The 19751-nt window shown below is 62.8% G+C and overlaps 1 protein-coding gene across 1 annotated transcript; it reads left to right on the forward strand.

The window, feature by feature from the left end:
- LOC108287226 (cell surface glycoprotein 1) lies at positions 1-15018 on the forward strand. Its single transcript, XM_037730320.1, has 12 exons — positions 1-96; positions 501-739; positions 1896-1983; positions 4120-4611; positions 5540-5691; positions 7924-8072; positions 8754-8839; positions 9099-9207; positions 10960-11096; positions 11477-11589; positions 12049-12125; positions 12677-15018. The coding sequence occupies exons 1-12, from the start codon at positions 1-3 to the stop codon at positions 15016-15018; spliced, it is 4080 nt and encodes a 1359-aa protein (XP_037586248.1).
- Positions 15019-19751: the final 4733 nt, after the last annotated feature.

The raw sequence follows: 19751 nt of genomic DNA on the forward strand, positions 1-19751 counted from the left end.
ATGGTGCCTCCTTCCTCAGAGGTGGGGGGCCCTGACGGAACCCTCTCCCAGCTGTCCCTGGCCAAGCTCGTCCCTCCGGACAACCCCGCCCACCAGGTACGTGGAGAGGTCCCTGGGGGAGGGGCACAATTTCAGGGCCCAGCTGGACCCAACTGTCCCTCCATTGCGCAGCGCCAAGGCAGGTCCTGTGTTGGGCGGGTCTTCCGCCCGGTCTTCCAGCTGACAGCTTCCCAAGCCCGTTCCTCCCGCCCTGGGTGACAGAGGAGGGCAGGCATTTCAACGTGCGGCTTTGGGCAGACTTACCCCCGCCCAGGTTGTACGTTTTAGGGCAGGTGTTTGGATCAGGGCTGGGCCGAGGCCGAGATGATGAGGATCCTGCCTGCCCCGCCTGCCCCGGGAGCTTACAGTCGGGGAAGGACGGGCGCGGCATGGGGGACGAGCGGGGCGGGCAGTCCGAGAGGGCTTCTCGGAGGCGGCGGCCTGAGCGGGGAGCGGCTTAGAAGCTAGGCAGTGACAAGGCCCGGTCGATCGGCCCGCCCTGGTGGAGCCCCGCGAGGCCCGGAAGCGCCGAACCTGGAGCTTTAGGGGCCTTGGGCCGCTTCAAGCTGCAGAAGCGGGAGCGGAGCCTGCGGGAGGAGGAGCGGCGAGCGCAGCACCAGGCCGCGCTGCTGCGCCTGCGCGAGATGGCGCTCCGGGAGAAAACGCTCGCGGAGCTGGCCCTGCTGGAGCATCGGCGAGGGTGAGCGCATGCGCCCAGCGCCGGCCCCCCCCCCCGCGGCCCCGCCCCGCGGCCCCGCCCCCGCGGCCCCGCCCCTCCGCGGCCCCGCCCTCCGCGGCCCCGCCCCGCGGCCCCGCCCCCGCGGCCCCGCCCCTCCGCGGCCCCGCCCTCCGCGGCCCCGCCCCGCGGCCCCGCCCCCGCGGCCCCGCCCCCGCGGCCCCGCCCCTCCGCGGCCCCGCCCTCCGCGGCCCCGCCCCGCGGCCCCGCCCCGCGGCCCCGCCCCTCCGCGGCCCCGCCCTCCGCGGCCCCGCCCCGCCCTGGTCCCTCCTTTGGCCCCCGACAGCGTTTTGAGGAACGAAAGGTATTGGTTCAAATAATAATATAGTAATAGGTGTTTGCGGAAACTTAGGTAAGGCAGTAAAGTGCTCAGCAAACAAAAACCCCGCCATCCCAAAGATGACCTCTGAGATCATCTTTGCGCATACTCTGTTTCGGGGACAAACGCATGGCTAGTGCAACGTTGCAAATGGGCCGCGTTTACAAAACCTTTCTGTGTGGCTCCGTGACGGCTGTAACACACAGGGTGCACCGCGGCGACACGGGGCTCCAACTCCCTTAGCCTGTCCCGGGTCTCGGGGTTCTGGGTTGTCTCCCAACTTTTGGCCGTTGTTAATGACCATGGAGAGATCATTTCCTTAAGGTAAAACCTCAGAAGTGGGATAACCGTGTCAGTGAGAATGCATTTGGAAGCCTCTTGATAATGCCAGATTGGTCCCCAGAAAGGTGATTCCAGTTAACGTCCTCACCCGGTGTCTGAGCCGGCCAGGCTGAGGGTGTTGTGTTCCATGATGGGAGGTGACCCCCACCTCCCCCAGAGGACCCACCGGCCTGGGCTGGGTCTCCGGGGTGGGAGGGGCTCCTCTCAGGCTTTGTCTCTTTAGACCCAAAAGTCCAAAAGTGGCTGTGAAGGATGGAAGAGTGACAGCCCGGCCTGGGGCCATCTGGCCACCCCAAGGCTGCTGATCCTGTCCACACTCGGCCGCCTCCTCCCCAGTGCCCACACCTTGGGAGAGCATTCCAGGTGGATGTGGCCGACCAGGGCTGGCTGTGTCTGTGACTTTCTATATCCACTTGCACGGGCTGTCAAGATTGGCAGTGATGTTGCCACCTCCCCCAGGTGCCTGGACAGCAAGAGGGACAGAGCCCAGCTGGCCATGCTGGTGGAGAAGCAGCAGCAAGCCCTCAGCAGATTCGAGAAGGAGCAGGTGGAGGCAGCACAGGCCTGTCGGGTTGGGGGAGGCAGCACATAGAAGTGGCGGCCCTGTCCTCTTCTTGCCTGAAATCTGAATATCCCCCAGCACCACAGCTAAAGAATTCCCAAGCCCTTGCCACCCTCCAGGGCCACACAGGACCCTGCAGTACAGGAGGAGTGTCTACGGCCTGAGGGGGCATCACGGCCAGGGCGGAGCTTGGCCCCGAATACAAGGAGTGTCTGTGGAATCATAGCCACGGTGGATGGTGGCCCTGTGGCTTTGGCTCCAGGCCAACCTCAGACTTTTGCTGGATGTCACCTTGGGCAAGTGGCTTTGTCTCTTGGAGGCTCAGTTTCCTCTTGGGACAGGAGAATAATTGTAGTACCTGTAAGCAGGGTTTTGGGAGAGTTTGGTGCAGCCAGCACTTCCCCGGGTGGATGTATGCCCGTGTACGACGTCAGAGGACTTTCCCCTCTGCTCCAAGCCCAGTTTCCTCATCTGAAAAATGAGAAACCTGATGTGCACACACATGGGGGCCGTGAGGGTGGAGCGGGCTACTCCCCAGACGCGCCTGGCAGGGTGGGTCTCGGTCAGTGGCTGCTCCTGCCTTCCAGCCATTGTTGTCACCAGGCCTGGAGGAAGCAGAGCCCCAGGGACGGTCAGTACTGGGCGCACGTGTGGAGAGGGACACCTGCCTGAGTCAGGGCTGTGCTTGCAGCGGAGAGTGAGACTGGGGAGCAAGCCTGAGAGCCAGGGCGAGGACCCTTGCCGGCCCCCGCTCAGGTCACAGCTCGAGGGCTCCTCACAGGTCAGGCCCGCTGTGCTTGCATCCTCACTTCAGTGTCCCCAGGCTGTGGGGCAGGGGCTGGTGCCAACACCCTCGGTACAAATCAAGAAACCTGGCCGAGTGAGGCGGTTCACACCTGTAATTCCAGCACTTTGGGACGCCGAAGCGGGAGGATTGCCTGAGCCCAGGAATGTGCAACCAGCCTGGGCAACACAGCAAGACCCCATCACTGCAAAAAATGAACCTGCCACTACAGGTGGCCAATGCTTGTAGTCCCAGCTACTTGGTGGACTGAGGTGGGAGGATCGCTTAAGCTCGGGAGGTCGAGGCTGCGGCGAGCTGAGATTGCACCACTGCACTCCAGCCTGGGCAACAGAGTGAGACCTTGTTTCAAAAAAAAAAGAAAAAAGAAACTGAGGCTGGGGTGGGGGACTTACTGCGCCCAGGACCCTCCTTGGGGAAGTGGGGGTGTGCTGACTGGAACGCCCGGGATCCCCACCCTACCCTGGATGCCCCATACACACTGGGACTTGGGGTGCCAGGTGGGAGGCGTCCCAGGCAAGGGAGCTGGGGGTGGAGACCCAGCCACAGACCCAGGCACGGGTCCTCTCGGATACAGGGAAACAGAAAAAGGCAGGCACCGCAGGGAACAGTGAGAGCCGTGGAAATAAAGGGGCTTAGAAGGGGATTCACTTGTCGCCTGGCAAGGAGGGAGCCTGGAAGAACAGGTCCTGCCCAGGGAGCCCAGGCAGGAGGCCTAGAGCTGGCCAGGGGCAGGGACACCCAGGGACACCCAGCCGTAGCCAGGCTGTCGTAGGCAGAGATGCCGTGGTGGAGGTGGGGTCTGAGCCTCCCCAGTGGGGCCGTGGATGAGAAACTCCCTCAGCAGAGCCTCGGTTTCCCCTCTCAGTGATGCAGCTGCCATCTCACAGGGCGGGTGTGCAAGGGCCTGGCCTGGGCTCTGTGCAAGGTTACAAAGGTACGTCCACCAGGGACGCTGTGGGGAACAGAGAGAACAGTAGTAAAAGGAGCGACAGGGTGGGGGCATTGCCCAGAGCCTGGAGAGAGGGAGGGTGAGGCCCTGGCAGCCTGTGCCAGCCCTGCTCAGGCCCCGAATATGAGTACCTGCCTCCCTCCGCATCCCGCCGTCCGCAGCTGCCTCCTCCACCAAGCCCAGGGAAGCCCAAGGCCACGGGGGTATCCTAGGCCCGGCAGGAGGGGTGGGCAAAGACCAACGGGAGGGAAAGGGAGGCCCCACAGTGCAAGGCCAGGCATCCCGCCAGATTCCCCTTCCCTTTCGTTGGCCTTTTCCCCTGCTGGCTCCGGCTTCTGCTAACACCTGCTCCTTTCACCCGCCTCAGAGGGAAATCCGATACCTGTGGCACATGCAGCTGCTCAGGCACCGAGACAGGACGCGGCTCCTGCAGCAGCAGAGGGATGTCTCCACCCAGAGGCCCGAGGATGACCTCCCCACGCCAAGGCCCGAGGATGACCTCCCCACGCCGAGGCCCTCGGACTCCCTCCCCACGCCGAGGCCCGAGGACGCCCTCCCCACGCCAAGGCCTGCAGATGTCACCCCCACGCTGAGCCCCACGGATGTCCCCCCTACCCGGAGCCCCTCAGACATCCCCCCCACACTAAGGCCCACAGACGTCCCCCCCACGTCGAGACTGGACGTCCCCCCGACGCCGAGGCCTGCGGATGTCCCCCCAACGACGAGCCCCATGGAGGTCCCCCCCACACCAAGACTGGACATCCCCCCCACGCTGAGGCCTGTGGACGTCCCCCTCACGCTGAGGCCCGTGGACCCCCTCCCCTTCCTCGAGCTGCAGGCCCAGGCCAAGCTGCCACAGGTGAGCGCTCTCACCTGTGCTGGGGCTCAGCCCAGGAAATGCTGTCCACCCTGGCCGCTTCCTGGGATCTTGCAAGTCCCTTGTAAAAATGCCTGTGGCCCCAGGCTGACTTGCTGGGAGGGTGGGGTGGGGCAGGGCAATGGAGGGAAGGAGGGGCCACAGCTGGGGGGCCTAGGAGACTTCCTGGATGGGGTGGTCCTGGCCAGGCCCTAGAGCAGAGCCAGTCTTCAGGTGGGGGCAGCAGTGGATGGGACGGGAGGATGAGCAGGACTGGGCATCTCGTGGGACACAGGCAGGAAGGAGAGTGTGGCTGGGAGCTTCTCAGGGAGGCCAGCCCGTTGGGGACCCCAAGCAGCAGCTGCGTCCTTGGAGGGAGGCCTCTGCTCCCATGTCCTCCGGCTGACAGAGTGGAGAGCTGTGTGGATGAGGGTGGGGGACTGTCCCCTCCTGCTCCCATGTCCACCAGCTGACTGGGGAGCTGTGTGGACGAGGCTGGGGACCATCTCCAGGCAAGCTGTGTGTCTCCCTGACCTGTGCGTCTCCTCTGTAACGTGGGGAGGGTGGCTGGCTCACTTGGAGGGTGGGGGCGAGGAGAGAATGATATGAGCTGTCTGAAGCATCTGCTCCAGGCTGGGCCGCAGAACGGGACCCCAGCAACCTGATTCCAACTCCCAGGGCTGGCCGTGGGGGTCTCCGGCTGGCCTTGGGCAAAGACTTCTCACTCTGGGCCTCCCATCCGCACCTCTCAGTGGGAGTGCAGGACCCCTGCTCAAAGGGGAGGCCCCATTTCAGCCTGGCATCCCAAGGGGGAGCAAGCGGCCGGGGCACCGTACCAGCACCGCGGCCACTGCCACATGCAGCCCAGCGCCGGCTTTTCCGAGGAGGAATGGGCGGAGGCGGCCTTGCCAGGCTCTCCTGTTTCTCACAGGGTCCCGGCCCCAAAGTCAAGGCCACTTGGGAGGGAAGCTTAGAGACAAGCCTGAAGCCGGAGCCCTCCCCATGTCCCCTGACACCACACAGGCCCAGCAGCCCTGCCGGCTGCCACCCGCAGAGCAGACCTTCGAGCTCGAAGGACACACAGTGAGTTGGTTGGTCTGGGGGGTCTCGGAGGAGGGGTCTGAACCCGCATGTTGGCCTGAGAGGCCTTTCCCACATAGGGCGGCCGGCGCTCACTCAGCCCCATCCCCACCTGTGCCTGGGAGGACGGAAGGGGGTGGGCATTGAGGACACTGACCGGGCCCAGTGGGTGCTGGAGCTGCCCAAGCCTCATGGGAGGAGCCCCAGCAGCTGGCGGCACTTTCCCGGCTCTGCAGCTGGCCAGAGTGTGGCCACAAGGAGGGACCCTCTCAGCCTGTTTCCTCGCCTGGGGAATAGGGACGGGGTGCCCTGCCGCCTGCAGCTGTGTGGGACACTGTGGGGCACAGCTGGTAAACAGACCTGATTCAGGGGCTAGGGGTGGCATGTGTAGCCCTAGGCACCCCCTCCCAGGGTGGCTTGGGGCAGCTTGATCTTCTCTGAGCCTTGGTCACATGGCCATTGGCTTTGGTTTGCAGCAAAAGCACCTCATTAGAGGGCACCAGGGCCTCTTCCTGGACTGTCCCCATGGGGCAGGGGAGGGTGTGATGACCGGGGTCACCTGCCCGCGAGCCTGGCCGTGCGAGGAGCAGCTGCTTTTCCCATCATATGCCTCCTGGCTTCCTGATGCTGCGAACGGCTCTTCCTTCCGGGCTCAAAATGGCCCTGGAGGGCGGGGGAGTCCTTCTCTCCCCCAAGCTCAGGCCCCCAGGGCTGGCAGGCCTCAAGACTCTATCAGGGAACCCCTAGAAGCAGCAAAGGCGGGGGGCAGTGCAGACGCAGGGGGAGCAGCCTTTGCAGGCCCCTGCTTGCCTAGGGGAGTGCCCCGAAGCTCTTTCCCAGCCCGGAGGGGCCTCTGCAGGGAAGGGAGTTGGCCTCTCAGCCTCAGCCGTGAGCTCTCTGAGCTCTTTCCGAAGCTTTCAAAGAAGCTTGGGCGCAGACTGATCAGGCATCCAGTCCCAGGGGTCTCTGAAGAGGCTTCCAGGCCGACTACCACCTCGAGGTCCCCCAGAGTTTCCTTACAGGGCTGGGGGGGGCAGGGGCTGGTAGCCGCGTGGTCGTGGCTGGGACCCCATGGCGAGGTCAGCCCATCCTCCTGGCAGAGGGGTACACCCTGGGCTCTGCTTGTCACGCCAGCAATGTGTAGCCCCGTCCATAGCTGGAAAATAGGGATACATGAGGCATTCACGAGGGAAACTTGGGCTCCCTGGGCCCCCACCCCCGAGAAGTCGCCTGTGGGTGTCCTGCCTCTCGGGAGCAGGCGCGCTTCCCTCCCTCACTGCTTTGGTGGAGAGAAGCCCCTCAGGGTGTGTCTGTGAGCAAGTGTCTGCACCCCCAGCACCGGGAGAGCCAGGGAGAAGCCACACAGAGCAGATTGAGCTGCCTCGGGGTCCTTGACTGAGACACGTGTGCCGGGGAGGGTGCGAGGAGGGGAATGACTCCTTTAGAAGGGGTCAGGGGCTCCTGTTCCCATTTTTATTCAGCCTCTTCTGTTTCTGGGGCAGCTCCCGGAGCACAGTGCCTTTCTCTGCTTTGGGGGCTGGGTGGTGGGCCCTGGGGGCACTGCCCCGTCTCCCTCCAGAGCCTTCATGGGGCACACACTGGTGCTGAGGGGCCCTCTGGGTCCTGCCCCAGTGAGAGTGCGGGCTTCAGCCCCTCAGCCATCTACCTAGGGAGACAGGGCTTCCAGGCCCTTAGGGCCCGCGTCTGAACCAGCACCTTCTGCCCACCCCTGACTGCCTGTGAATCTGGGGGAAATGCTCAGGGGCACCCTTGGGTGGGGCAGTGAGCTGTGCCCAGGTGTGACCAGTGCCTGGAGAAGAAAGGGAGGCACATGTCGTGTCGTGGGGCCGGCACCTGAGAGCAGGGAGGCTCCTTGCCACCCCAGCAGTGTGACCCAGGCAGGGGCAGACCAGACGGGGGGCCTGGAGGCCAGCTCAGTCTGGGGGCAGCGCCGGGCTTCCTGGAGCCCAGCCTGTGCACCTGGGAGGGACGGTCCGTCTCCAGGCAGAAGCCTCAAGGGCCACACGCTGGGGAGCCACAGGCCTCTCCCACCTACCTTGCCCCGGCAAGGGGGTCAGAATCCTGTCTTCTGATTGGCCACTGACCAAGGCCACCCCTGGATGTGATGTGAGGTTGTTCCCAGGGACGGGGTGCTGGTGGAGGTTGTGGCCAGGGCTGAACACCTGGGAAGGGGCAGCGGGGCAGGCAGTCACCTCCACTGGCACGGCCGTGCAGCCCTCCCGCAGAACAGCCCCAGGATGTGATGGTGCCCCAGACAACCTCCCACACGGATGGTCACCAGCAGCCTCCGAGGTTGGCGTGGGGAGAGGACACACTGGACCCCTGGGGCCCGCTGGTGGGGAGTGGCAACCACGTCAGCCAAGGTAACAGAGCAGCGTGGTGACCCCCCAGGGACAGAGCGCCTCGTATTCAGTGGGCCCTGGGCGATGTGGGGTGGCATCAGGCTCAGGGTCGGGCAGGCCTGTGTTCTGGCCTGCTGCACCTCGAGTGTGACTGGGCCTCCCCTGGCCTCCCCGTCTCTGCGTCCCAGTGCAGCAGAGCACACAGTGGGCCACGCCGGTGCACAGGCAGCCAGCATTCCCAAGATACAGAGCGGGTGCGTGCAACAGCCAGAAACCACCCAGACAGGTTCTGCTCGGGGAACGGCTCCCGATGGGGCCCCTGGGCCACGTGCAGGCCTCAGACTGTTGTCAGGCAGTCCCCAGAAACACAGGCTGGCAGAGAGCCTCTGCCTGGGGCAAAAGGAAGATTCGAGGGTCTCAGAGGCCACCTTTTCCAGGCCTGGGGCTGAGCAGACCCTCGGGCCTCCAGGCAGGGGACAGGGCAAGGCAGAGGGCCGGATGTCCCCAGGCCATCACCGTCTCCCTCAAGGTTAGCTTGTTTGCCATCCATCCTGCCTGGAACAGGGCAGCATGTGGCGACACCCTCCCCACTCCCCACACAGGCAGCCCCCGCCTGACAGCTCATTTGCCCCCGACTCATCCCTGCCCTTCCTGGCCTCAGTCTGTGGTCACTGCTGGGATTCCCGGGACTGTGTCTTTCAGAGCCTGGGGAGCAGCCTCGGGTCCCTCTGCCAGGCCTGCAGCACGAGAACCCCCCTGACAGACGGCAGCTGGGCCCAGCCTTTCCTGTACGTGCAATCCCTGGAAGCCCTTTCCTCAGCACCGCCTGTTTCAGGGACCACCCCTCCTCGCCACCATTCTGCCAATCGGCGACTTGATCTTGGTTGGGGGCCCTTGGTTCCCATGTCCCGTCCTTGGTTCCTGCAGTAGGTCCCTGTCCGTCCCCATCTGTCCCTGTCCGCCCCGTCGGTCCTATGAACCCCAGTCTGTCCCCATCTGTCCCCAAACATCTCCGTCCATCCCTGGCCCTTGGTGCCCTCCCCCCAGGGCCCTGTGCCATGTCCACCCCCCTGTCTCACCATGGAGGCCAACGAGGCGGAGGGGTGCCTCCCCACAGCTCAGCGCAGGCCGTGGGAGGCGAAGGAGCTGCTGCCAGGTAAGCACCCTGGAATCAGCATGTGGGCCTCCGGAGCACCGGACGCTCCGCCCACTTCTGGTGGATCCCGTCCGAGGCTGGAGCTCAGCCGCCGGACAAGGACGAAAAGCGAACAAGAGTGGCCCTGGTGGCCCGCCACCCTGGCCTTGGACCCCTTCACGGCAAGAAGAGTGGCCGGCTCCATCTCCTACCGGAGGTGATGCAGTGGCTTTTCTGGGGAAATTAAAAGTCATAACTGGCGGGGGTTGTTTTAGCTGCGACTTCATTAATCTGGGGCAGATTTTTAAGCATTTGGAAGCCAGCATTACCCGAGCGTCTTCTGTGGATAGAGGTCTTTGCACCGATTACATTTTTCTCTTTTTGAACCTTACACTTGGCCCGGGGCCTCCCTGAGAGCCACGTCCCCCATTTGCAAGTTGGGCGGGAGGAGATGCGCTCTCGGTGTGGGGGAGCCCTGGTAGCCACCGGCTGAACAGTGGGGGGTCTCGCAGCCTGCAATACCACCTCGGAGCTCCCTGACCAGCCACGGGTGCCAAATTCAGACGGTCCCCACCCAGTGTCCACCCTTGGAAGCAGGGAGACCATTCATACCTGAGGGTCTGCCAGACTGGGGGTTCCCTGCAGTCGGGGCCAGGGAGAGCAAACCTCAGGACAGACAGGTTGAGATGGGAAGAGATTAGAAACACTTGCGGGTTGCCCAGGAGAGCGTGGCTGGTGGTGGGGAGGGCCCTGGAGAGGTCAGTGGCGCTGGGAGGCGGAGTGAATACAGAGCTTGTTCCTTGGAGGCCTCCCCCGCGTCCCGCCTCGCCCCTGGGCGTGCTGCGGTTCAGGCTTCTGCAGTCATGGTGAAGCTTGCTCAGCCCGAAGCCTCCCGCACCACATGGCCATGTGAACCAGCTCTCACCATTCCGGGGACCAGCCAGGCACCTGCAGCCACCATGGGTGCTCATGGCCTCTGGATTCACTTGCTCATCATGCCCACCCTGCAGCCTGAGCTATGTTCTCAGGTGGCCTGGGGCTTGCCCTGGGTCTGCCTGGCTGCAGTGCCGGCCACTCTCTGATCGGAAGACTGCACTCTCAGGGGCCCCATTGTGTCACTGGGGTAGCTCAGGGCCATGGGCAAGAGGGCAGGTGTTCCCATTGATAAAACTTCCACCCCCTTCTGCTTTAGCCTCACAACTCTGGGTCCCTCAGCCAGGTGGCCTTGGCCCTCAGAGTCCCCTGACCCTGCCGAGGCCCAGCACAGAACGAAAATCTAGGGAGACGGAGGTGAAATGCGGGGAAGGCCCAGTGCTCCTGGGAAGGGCTCTGCTGCAGCCCCACCTGCCCCATTTTCCCCCTTTGCGATCCCCCAGCCATGCACTGGTGACCTTGGGGTGTCCGAGGCCTGTCCCCACAGCCCTCTGCGCCACCCCTGCCTCGTGTCAGAGTCTCTTTGGATGGCACCGAGGGGGAAGGACAAGCTCTAGCAAAGGTTTCCCCCAGGGAGGGAAAGAGGCCCCTAACTGCAAAACGACTTTTCTCTAAGCTGTTGGCTGGGACTTCAGATCACTGACCATCCAATGACAGGGTCACTTTAGGAGCAAACTACCGTGTAGGTTTCACCCTCATGCTAACCAAGCCCTGCAGAAAGCTGTGCGTCCACTGTGGATTTTAAGATTTGTTTTCATGTGGCTTCGGAGTTCCTGGGAGCCGCTCTGTCTGCCCCCTGCTTCTGTCCCCACCAGTGCTGACAGTCCCTTTGGACTGCAGGAGACCCTCAGACCAAGCCCAGCCCTTCCTTAGCAGGGAAGCCCCTGGCTCCGACAGACAGCCATGTGAGGAGCTTCAGAGAACGCAGCCGTCGCTCTGGGGACAGAGAGGGTCCTTGTGGCCCCCAGGAAGCCAGTGTGAGTCGGGTGTCGCCGTGCACTTCCTGTGGGCTGAGTGGGGTCCGCCTTGCTGTGGCCCTGGGGGTCTCCTGGTCTGTCCTGTGAGTGCCTCAGGGCCCTTTCCCAGCAGCTACCTTCAGTGCTGAGGTTTGCCACTTCTCTGGGCTCACCCTAAGACCCAACACCTGGGCAGAAAAACAGACTTCTTTCCATGGCGGCAGGGCCCACTGAGGGTGGGGGGGATCTGGCGAGTGGGGGTCTCCATGGCCCTCTTTCAGGGTGGTCTTTGTTCCTTAGCCACTCGTGGTTGCTGGAAGCACAGGGGCTGCATCCAGCTACGGGAGGTGGACAGACAGAGGCCGTACCCCGACTGTGTCCTTTCTCCTGCGTGTCTCCAGCAGGTGGCTGAGGGCAGCATGAGCCAAGAAGCCTGGGAACGGGCTCTGGATTTTGCCGAGAGCCCCGTGGAGGAGTTCCAGGAAACTGAGGGCTGGCGATCGGGAGAGCAGAGGTGTGGGGCTGGGGTCCCTGGAGCTGGCGGGACCTGGGGCAGGGGTGGAGCCTGAGGCACAGAGACGGGTTCGGCCAGCACTGCCTGTCCTCCTGCTGCGGGGCCTCACTCTCTACTGGCACCCCTGTGCTGCCGGGGCACAGCTGTGCACTCACCCTGAGCCCTCCTGGGTCTGACCCACTTTTGGAAATAAAGATATCACCCATGAATCGGCCTGAGGTCAGCAGAGGAGCCCTGGAACCCCCTGGGAGTGGCAGCCCCACCCCTCTCTGCCACCTGATCCGGTGGTCCTGAGACTCTATACCCCTCAGGGTCCCCTCAGGTGGTGGCAGAGGATGGCTGGGGTGTTTTTCGGGTGTGGGGTGTGGACTGAGCCTGGCAGGGTCCCTGACAGTGGGGCCTGGGGAAGGGGCTGGGAGGACCGGGATCCCTCATGGTTCTCCACGAATGTGTTTACAGGACAGAGGCCTGTCAGCAGGAGGTCCCCGGCATCTCCTCCGTTGGGCTGGAAGCTGCCCAGGCAGCTGTCTCCCCAGGTGATGCCTCGGCCCCCAACCCCTCCCTCAGCCATCGAGTCCCCACTAAGGATCCCCCAAGGCCATTTCTATGTCAGAGCTGGTTTCTCCCCACAGCACGCAGCCCCTGCCTTCCTTCCCCACTGCCCGGCTGGGGGCTCGCCCACACACCTCCCCATCACAGGGGTGTCAGGGGAGGTGAATGACAACTAGGGATCCTCTGTCGGGATCCACCCACATCTGGAATTAAAACAAAACAAGGCGAAGTCAGCCAGTCAGTCCTTGAACCACCTCTGCGGTGCTGCAAGGCCGGGTCCCCGAGGCTCGAGGCTCGGCAAGGCCCCTGGACATGACTCATTGCATGTGGGTGGGGGTGGGGGTGGGCGTGGTGAACCGCTGTGTTGGAATCAGAAGGGTTGAAGACACTGGCACCTTTAGTCGCTTTTCCTGTTTCACCCTGGTGAAAACCAGGGTGTTTTCTGTTCTGATCTCCTGGCTTAGGGGACTGTGGGATATGCGGGGGGTCCAGGGTGCAGCGGGTGACAACTGCTGATCGTCCCCTCTCTCGGCAGCTCCTGTGGCTCCTGAGGAGTCGGCGCCCCCCATCCTGCTCCCAGGCAGTCCCCTGCTCCCCGCCTTCTCCTCCTGGGTGCTGGGCTCTGAGTCTGCTTCCGGAACCTGCCCTGGGCCTTCAGAAGAAGCCCTGGAGTCGTCCTACACCTCCCCAGCAGGCTCTGTCAGGAGCCTGTCCTGTCCCTTTGTCTGGGAGTTCCAGAAAGCAGCGGCCACCCTGATCCAGCTTTCTGACAGCTCCAACTCTCTTCCCAGCTTGGAAGCTGAAGACTCCCCAGAGGAAGGTCTCAGCTGGCCTGGGGAACTCTCTCCCCGACGCTCCTTGGAGGAAGTGGCGTCACCTTTGTCCTGGGGGACAAACTGGGGTGAGCCTTGGCCAGGCAGCATTCCTGGGAGTGGAGGACTGCTGACCTGGCAGAGGCCTCGGGGCAGTGGGGCCCGACCCCTGCAGGGCTGCTTCGTGGACACAGCCATGGCAGGAGATTCAGAGCCTGAGCAAAGCCTGGAGGTGGGCCAGCTGCTGCCTTTCCCAGATGTCCCCTTTCCAAGGTCAGGGTCAGAACTGTCAGAGGCCTCCAGCAAAGCATGGGACAAGGGCAGCGAGGAGGACCTGCCGGAACCCTGTCCCGGTGCCAACCCAGCCTCGGTGAGCTCCCTGCCTGCAGGTGGCTCATCAGACCCCGAAAGCGGCATGGAGCCCCAGATGGCTCTTCCCTCCACACAGTCCCAGAAGATGCAGGAAGCTTCTGGGACCGGCAAGAGCCTGACAGGGGTGTTGGACACAGGAGAAGCCCAGCAGGCACCCCCTGAGGCTGCCTGTGTGGTGTTCCCGCCCCAAATCCCTTCCCCTGGTGACTCAGACTCACTGCCGGCCTTTCCTTTGGGGACCTCTGCAAGTGAAGGGGCAGATTTCGGCAGAGGAGGAGAGACTTCCAGCCGCCGGGAGGGGACTCGGGATGCTGAGCCAAGTCCATCCACCAAGAGCAAACCCCCACACCTCACGCCAGAGCCCAAGACCCTGGTGACCCTGCAGGCTCCTCCTGGGGACCCTGGCAGGCTGGCACCCCCAGCAGCTGAGAGCCGGGCACCTGGGCCTGGCGGGAATGGAGCCCCTGCTGTCCTGGAGGAAGCCTGTCCCCCACTTGCCGGCGGCGTCCTGACTGAGATCCTGTCTCCCGTGGACGAGGTGCTGTCCTACAGCAGTGCCGACCTCCCGTCCTCCATCCACAGGGAGGCCCCGCTGCCCCCACCCCTTCCCACCCCCCACGCACAGAGTGACGCCGAAGACACTACTACCCCAGGCTCAGATACCTTCCCTTCCCTGCCTCTGGGCCCCCTTGGGGAGGACACCGCTGTCACCACCCAGGACGTATCCTCCTTGTCTGAGGAGAGTCTGCTGGAGGCCCTGTTCCCCGGGCCCCAGGGTTCTGAGGCACCCCAGGAGTCGGGGCTCTGCCCAGGAGCAGCTAGACTGGGTGGAAGCCTTGAGGACCAGTTGAAAAGGTCTAGTTCTGTAGCAGGAGATGAGGCCGGAGGCAGCCAGTGGCCTGAACCTGCCGGCTGGCCAGGGTCTCCCTCGAGTGCAGGGTCAGGCAGAGGCCCTGGAGGGCTCCCAGAGCCACCAGTGCAGCTCACAGCTCTATCCAGAGTGGCCTCTGTGGCCAGGGAGGGTCTGTCAGGGATGCTGGCGGCTGGCAACGCAGACATGATGCTCCTCAGTTCCTTGGGGGAGCAGGATCCTGCTTTGGGCACAGGGTTCTGGGCTGATGTGGCCTTGGAGGAGGTCTCGGGCAGTCGGGGAGAGCCCTGGGAGGCAGTTCAGAGCGTCGGGTGTGCAGAGAGCCGGGGAGGGTCAGGGCAGCTCTCGGTGGGTCTGGATGAGCTGCTCCTAGACACTGCTTCATCTGCTGTGGGGTCCCTGGGCAACCAAGCCTGCTTGGCCGAGACCCCCACCAGGGGCCGAGACCCCAAAGAAATGCTGGGTAAGAGCAGGAAGGCAGCCACACCCACACAGGCAGCCATGCCATTCCCCCAGCCAGCAGCTCCAGCAGCCTCTCCCCCAGGCCAAGTGCCCTTGGCTGCCCAAGGACAGGCTGGGTCCCTTGAGCATGCTGGCAAGGACACTGAGGGAGGCCTGAGCTGCCAGCTAGAGGACCTGCTTGGGCCCAGGGGCTCATTGGGCAGCGAGTCGCTCCTGGAGACAGATTCAGGCTGCCGTGCCCATCTCCCAGGTGGGGCGAGAGATCAGGTGGTGGACTTGGTCTCCACGCAGCTCACCAGGAGGGTCCTACTCGAGTCCTTAGCAGCTCTCTCCACACTGGCCCCCCGGGGCAGCCCTTAGGGAGTGTTTTCTGGAGCTACAGAGATGCACAGGTGTCTTTAAGGTTGTTGTGAGCTGTGTGTGGCAAATGCGTGTGCACGTGGGAACCTGGATGCCTGGACCTTCCCAGAGTGGACCGGCCAGGCAGCTGGCTGTGCGGGACGGTCACCTGGACCTTACCAGGGTGGACCGGTGGGCAGCTGGCTGTGCGGACGGTCACCTGAAGCCAGGCCCAGACTGCACACCCACTCTGTCACATCAAAGCCATGAAGAAGCGTCCCAGAAAAGGCATCGCAGCCCAGAGGCGAGAACAGTCAGGGTCCTCTGGAGCCAGAGCGGGGATGGGGCGGAGCAGCACCTTTGCTGGGAGGGGGGTCGTGGAGATCTGTGAAGGACGAGAGGAAGAGAGAGCATTCGGGGCCAAGAGGAGCTGGGGTGGGCCCAGCTGGTGCTGACTCGCACCCCTGAGCCCTGCTTAGAAGATAGTTGGGGGATCTGCCTGCTTTGACTTTGGAGGCGCCCCCGCCATACACGCCCCCCACTGCTGGCAGATGATGTGTAGCTGGGGGGACTGCCGCGGGTGTCTCACACCTGAGCTGAACGGACCAGAAGCAGTGGCAGCTCAAGGGCCCGAGGCCATTTCCCCTGCAGCCCGAACCAGGCTTGTCCTCTGGGGATCAGTGGCCCAAAGTCTCTTCCTGAGCGTGTTTAGGACTCGCTGTACCTGGAAGTCCAGGGCATCCGATTTCTCCTCATGTCATGCACTTCCAGGGGATTCGCTGGGACCCCTGCAATTTCTCTGGGATCCTTTTGAATGTGAGGGTCTCTCCTTGAATGGGGAGTTGATGAGCAGCATGTTGGCCTTAGGGACATCTGTGTCCCAGCACTGATCCCTCCAGGATGTGGCTTCTCCGGTCCAGGGCCTCAGGCTGCCTCCACTTTAAGAGAGGAGCGCACTCCAGGCTTCATGTATGCAGTCTGAGTGGGAGGCATCACAAAGCTGGCCTGGCAAAGCCCAAGGCGCCAGGTCACAGGACACATGGAGCTACCAGGGCCCTCTACCCCAGAGCTCTGCGAGAGTCCCCAGGCCCCCTAGATCCCCTTTGGGACCCCTGCTTCGAGGCAGGAGCCTCCGTCCAGACATCCCTCGCTGGGCAGCAGCTGGGCCCAGCCTGCCTCCCCCAGCTCCAGGGCAGCCGCTCAGCCCCAGGTGCCTTCACCACAGCCGGCCTGTGTCAGGGCCCCCATTCAGAGCGTGCATGGGGACCCAGCTCAGGCCATGCACGCGATTTTGCGTGGATGCTCCCCAGCCCAGCCCACCCGAGCGCACAGGGAGATCTGGACCCAGTGGGGAATGTGTTCTGCTCCGTGCTCACCATTTCAGAACAAACTTTGAACCGAGCTACAGTTTTTGCATCGATTCCCTTCTAGTCTTCTGAACGAATTAGTCTGTGATTTTTTATTTTTTCCCATTTATGGCTGACCCTTTTGGATTTATGAGGCTGTGTGGGAGGAATGATGTATTTCACACGAATACATCTGGCATGGCAATAAATCTCCCCCACCAACGCCCCGCAGATTTGCGGTGAATCCGATGGCTCCCCGGGTCCCTGCCACATGGCTGGTGCTGACGTGGGGTGTGATGTGATGGTGGCTGCACTCACAGCCGGAACCAGAGTGACTTTCCCTGGGAGCCTGGCAGGTGCCTCCTGTCACTGGCCGATGGTAGGTGCCCTTGAAGGGGGCTGTTCGTGAGGAATGGAGGAAAACGCAGGCTGGGGCTTCCGAGGACGGTGGAGCTGGAGGGGGCCAGAGCCCTCAGGTTACTCTGACTGCAGAAGAAAAAGCCGCTCCACCTGGGGTGTAAACGCAGTTAATCTCCCAGCACGATGCGGACGGAGTGGAGGGCTTTGGCATTCAGATATATTGACCTGGCGAGATGGCAATCCAAGGTTCCTCCCCTTCAAGGTCTCCCGACATACTTGCCTGGGCTCTGATCTGCCATCACGGCTTGGGCCAATAAATCTTGATACCAGCCTCCAGAGAAGTCATTATCTTTCATAGAAAATGATTATTTCTCAGTTAAACCCTACATTTAATTTTCCCGTGATCTGTCTCTTTCAGCTTCCCAGCTTAACAGTTCCCTCCTGCATAAAATGCCCATGAATGTGTCCGCAAGCGCTCCGAGTCCCAAATCATCAGACAAACTTTATGAGTCCTTTTGATCCCTGGCCCCGCGTGGCCATCACGGCCACCCTCATAAAACACACGTGAAGGCCAGGGGCCCTCTAAGAAGGTGGTGGCCGCGCACACTCCCGGGGATCTGGGAGCACTCACTCACTGCCCACGTGGAACGGGATCCCTGCGGTTCATCTTCTCTGCCCCAGGGTCAAGGCTGGCCATTTCATGTCCAGCAAAGCCAGGCTCAGAAGTCGTCCTTTTCCTGGCTCCCCAGCCAGCTTTGGGGTCCTGGGAGAGTGTCAGCAGGTCCCACAGCAAGTCCGTGGGCCTTGTCCTATCCACCCACTGCCTGGCAGCATCACAGCAGGGGGCAGAGGATGGGATCACACCCCCCCCCATCGGCCCTTCCCTGGGGCTCCCTGCCCCTGCCCGCTGTAGCTGGTGCAGCACGGGCTGTGCTGGTGCTGAGAGCCACCTGTGCTCTGAGGTTGCCTGGGCCCTGCTCCACCTCTCACCAGGGTTCTGGCAAGGAGCCCCTACCCCCAGACGTGCCTCCATGTCCACAGTTTCTGGAGGGTGGCCACCCACCTCCTCATGGTGTCCTAGTGAGGACACATGGGATTGTTCCGCCGGGCACTGTCTCCGGCACGCACCCAGTGCTCAGGGGCTGGTGCAGGTGTGCAGAATTCCTTCCCAGAATTTTTCCCAAAACGGGTGGTGGTATTAAGCAGCGGAGCCCTCCATGGCAAATTCCTGCTCTAGGAGGAGACGGAGGCAGCAGGGCCAGTCCCAGAGCCAGAGCAGCTGAAGTCTGTCTGGCCTCATCTCTGCTCTCCCCATGTGAAAAGCAAGCAGGCTGAGAGCTGGGGTCCTGCCTTTGTCTCCAACACGAGTGTCGGAGACACTCCTGGGTGCTGGGAGCCATGTGGACCTGAGACCCTTCCTCTGTCACATACATGCCCGGTGCCCTTCACCTGACACAGGAGTCAGCCCTCTGAGCCTCAGTTTCCTCCTCTGTAAAACAGTAATACTGACACTTGTTCCACAATGGGCAGGCCTGTGCAAACCTACCCCTAAGCAGAGGAGGCTGAGAGGCAGAAGAAAGAGGCTGACAGGTGCAGTCTCTGGGGAAGAAACATTTAGTAGGGACTTACAAACAGAAGCCACATCTGTGTCTCCGGCACAGACAGACAGTGGGTCCCACCATCACCCCAGGCCCAGGGCTTACCTGCCATCGGGAGATGGTTCAGAAGGACGTGCAGGAACCTGAAGTAGATGGCATCAGGGTTCTTTGCCCTGAGGGCACCCGCTCTACACAGGGAACAACAGATCAACTGGAAATCGTGGAGGCCTTCCTAGAATCAGGCTCATCAGGAGCCAACCCAGCAGGTGAGGTCCAAGACAGAGCTATCTCCGCCTGCACAGCGCCTTGCTCCATTGGGTCTGACATGTGATCGCCCCACATTTTGATCCTTTGAAGCCAGCACTGTCTCTCTGAGGGCACCTGAAAATGAGCACCGGCCACGTATTTTCACGCTCAGTGGCATGCACGCTCACAGTGCCTGCAGTCACCTGGCCTTAGCCACAGCCCGTGCGGACGCCTCTCCTGCAGGTGGAGGGGCAGATTTCACGAGGGTTTTGGGCAGGACCTGGCTTGGCACAGAGAGCTCTTGCCTAGACTCTGAGATTCAATCCCAACCCTTTCACCTCTCCTGCCTTGGCCTGGAGAAACTCTGGTTGTTTTGAGGTGCGGCCTCTAAGTGCTGGGCTGGGCTTGGTCCCACGGGTGGCTCCATTTCACTGAGCAGGTTTGGGGTGAGGTGTTGCCCTGACGTTCTGAATGTGCCCCTCCCGTTGGGCTCTCACCATCCTCTGTCTCAGCGGGGTCAGGCTCCTTTTCTCCTGGGTCTCTGCCCACGCTTGGTCCCCTGCCTCCTCGCCGCTGCTCCTTCTGGAGTCCTGGGGCTGAGCATGTGGCCCTCCCCTCTGTCCTGCAGCCTCCCTGGGGGACCGCAAGCAGCCTCAACAAACCCTCAACTCCCCCTTCCAAATCCCGACCTGACACCTCCCTTAGGGGCTGAAAAGTCCACCAACATGTAACAGGTCCAAAGGGAATTCCTGGCGTCCTCCCCGGCATCACTCTTCTGCCTCGCTGCTGCAGGCTTCTGTCTCGGCCATGAGCAGCCACCTTCCTCCAGTTGCTTTGTCCCAAACTCTGCTGAGGTGACACCCTCTGCCTCCACCCAGGCTCGGCCGACCCTTCTGCCAGCACTGCCACTCACCCCTCCCCTGAGTCCCGCCAGCTGGTGGACGGAGGCAGCGGCCCCTCCCAGGTCCCCTGCTTCCCCTCCTACCTGGGTCCCTGCACGCATCCTCCCATGGCCGCCCCCACATTCAGCATCACGGCCTGAGTCTTCGGCCTGGCTTATGAGGCCCCCCAGGTCTTGCTCAGGCTCTTGGCTTTTCTTCCCTCCCACGCTTCCCCCGGCTTCCTCCAGCTCCACCAGGCTCGGCTCCCGGATGTTCCTCCAGTGCGCTCAGCCCCCTCCTGCCCCAGGGCCTTTGCAAGTGTG

Source organism: Cebus imitator, unplaced genomic scaffold, assembly GCF_001604975.1.
Source record: "Cebus imitator isolate Cc_AM_T3 unplaced genomic scaffold, Cebus_imitator-1.0 Scaffold339, whole genome shotgun sequence".
Taxonomy (NCBI): domain Eukaryota; kingdom Metazoa; phylum Chordata; class Mammalia; order Primates; family Cebidae; genus Cebus; species Cebus imitator.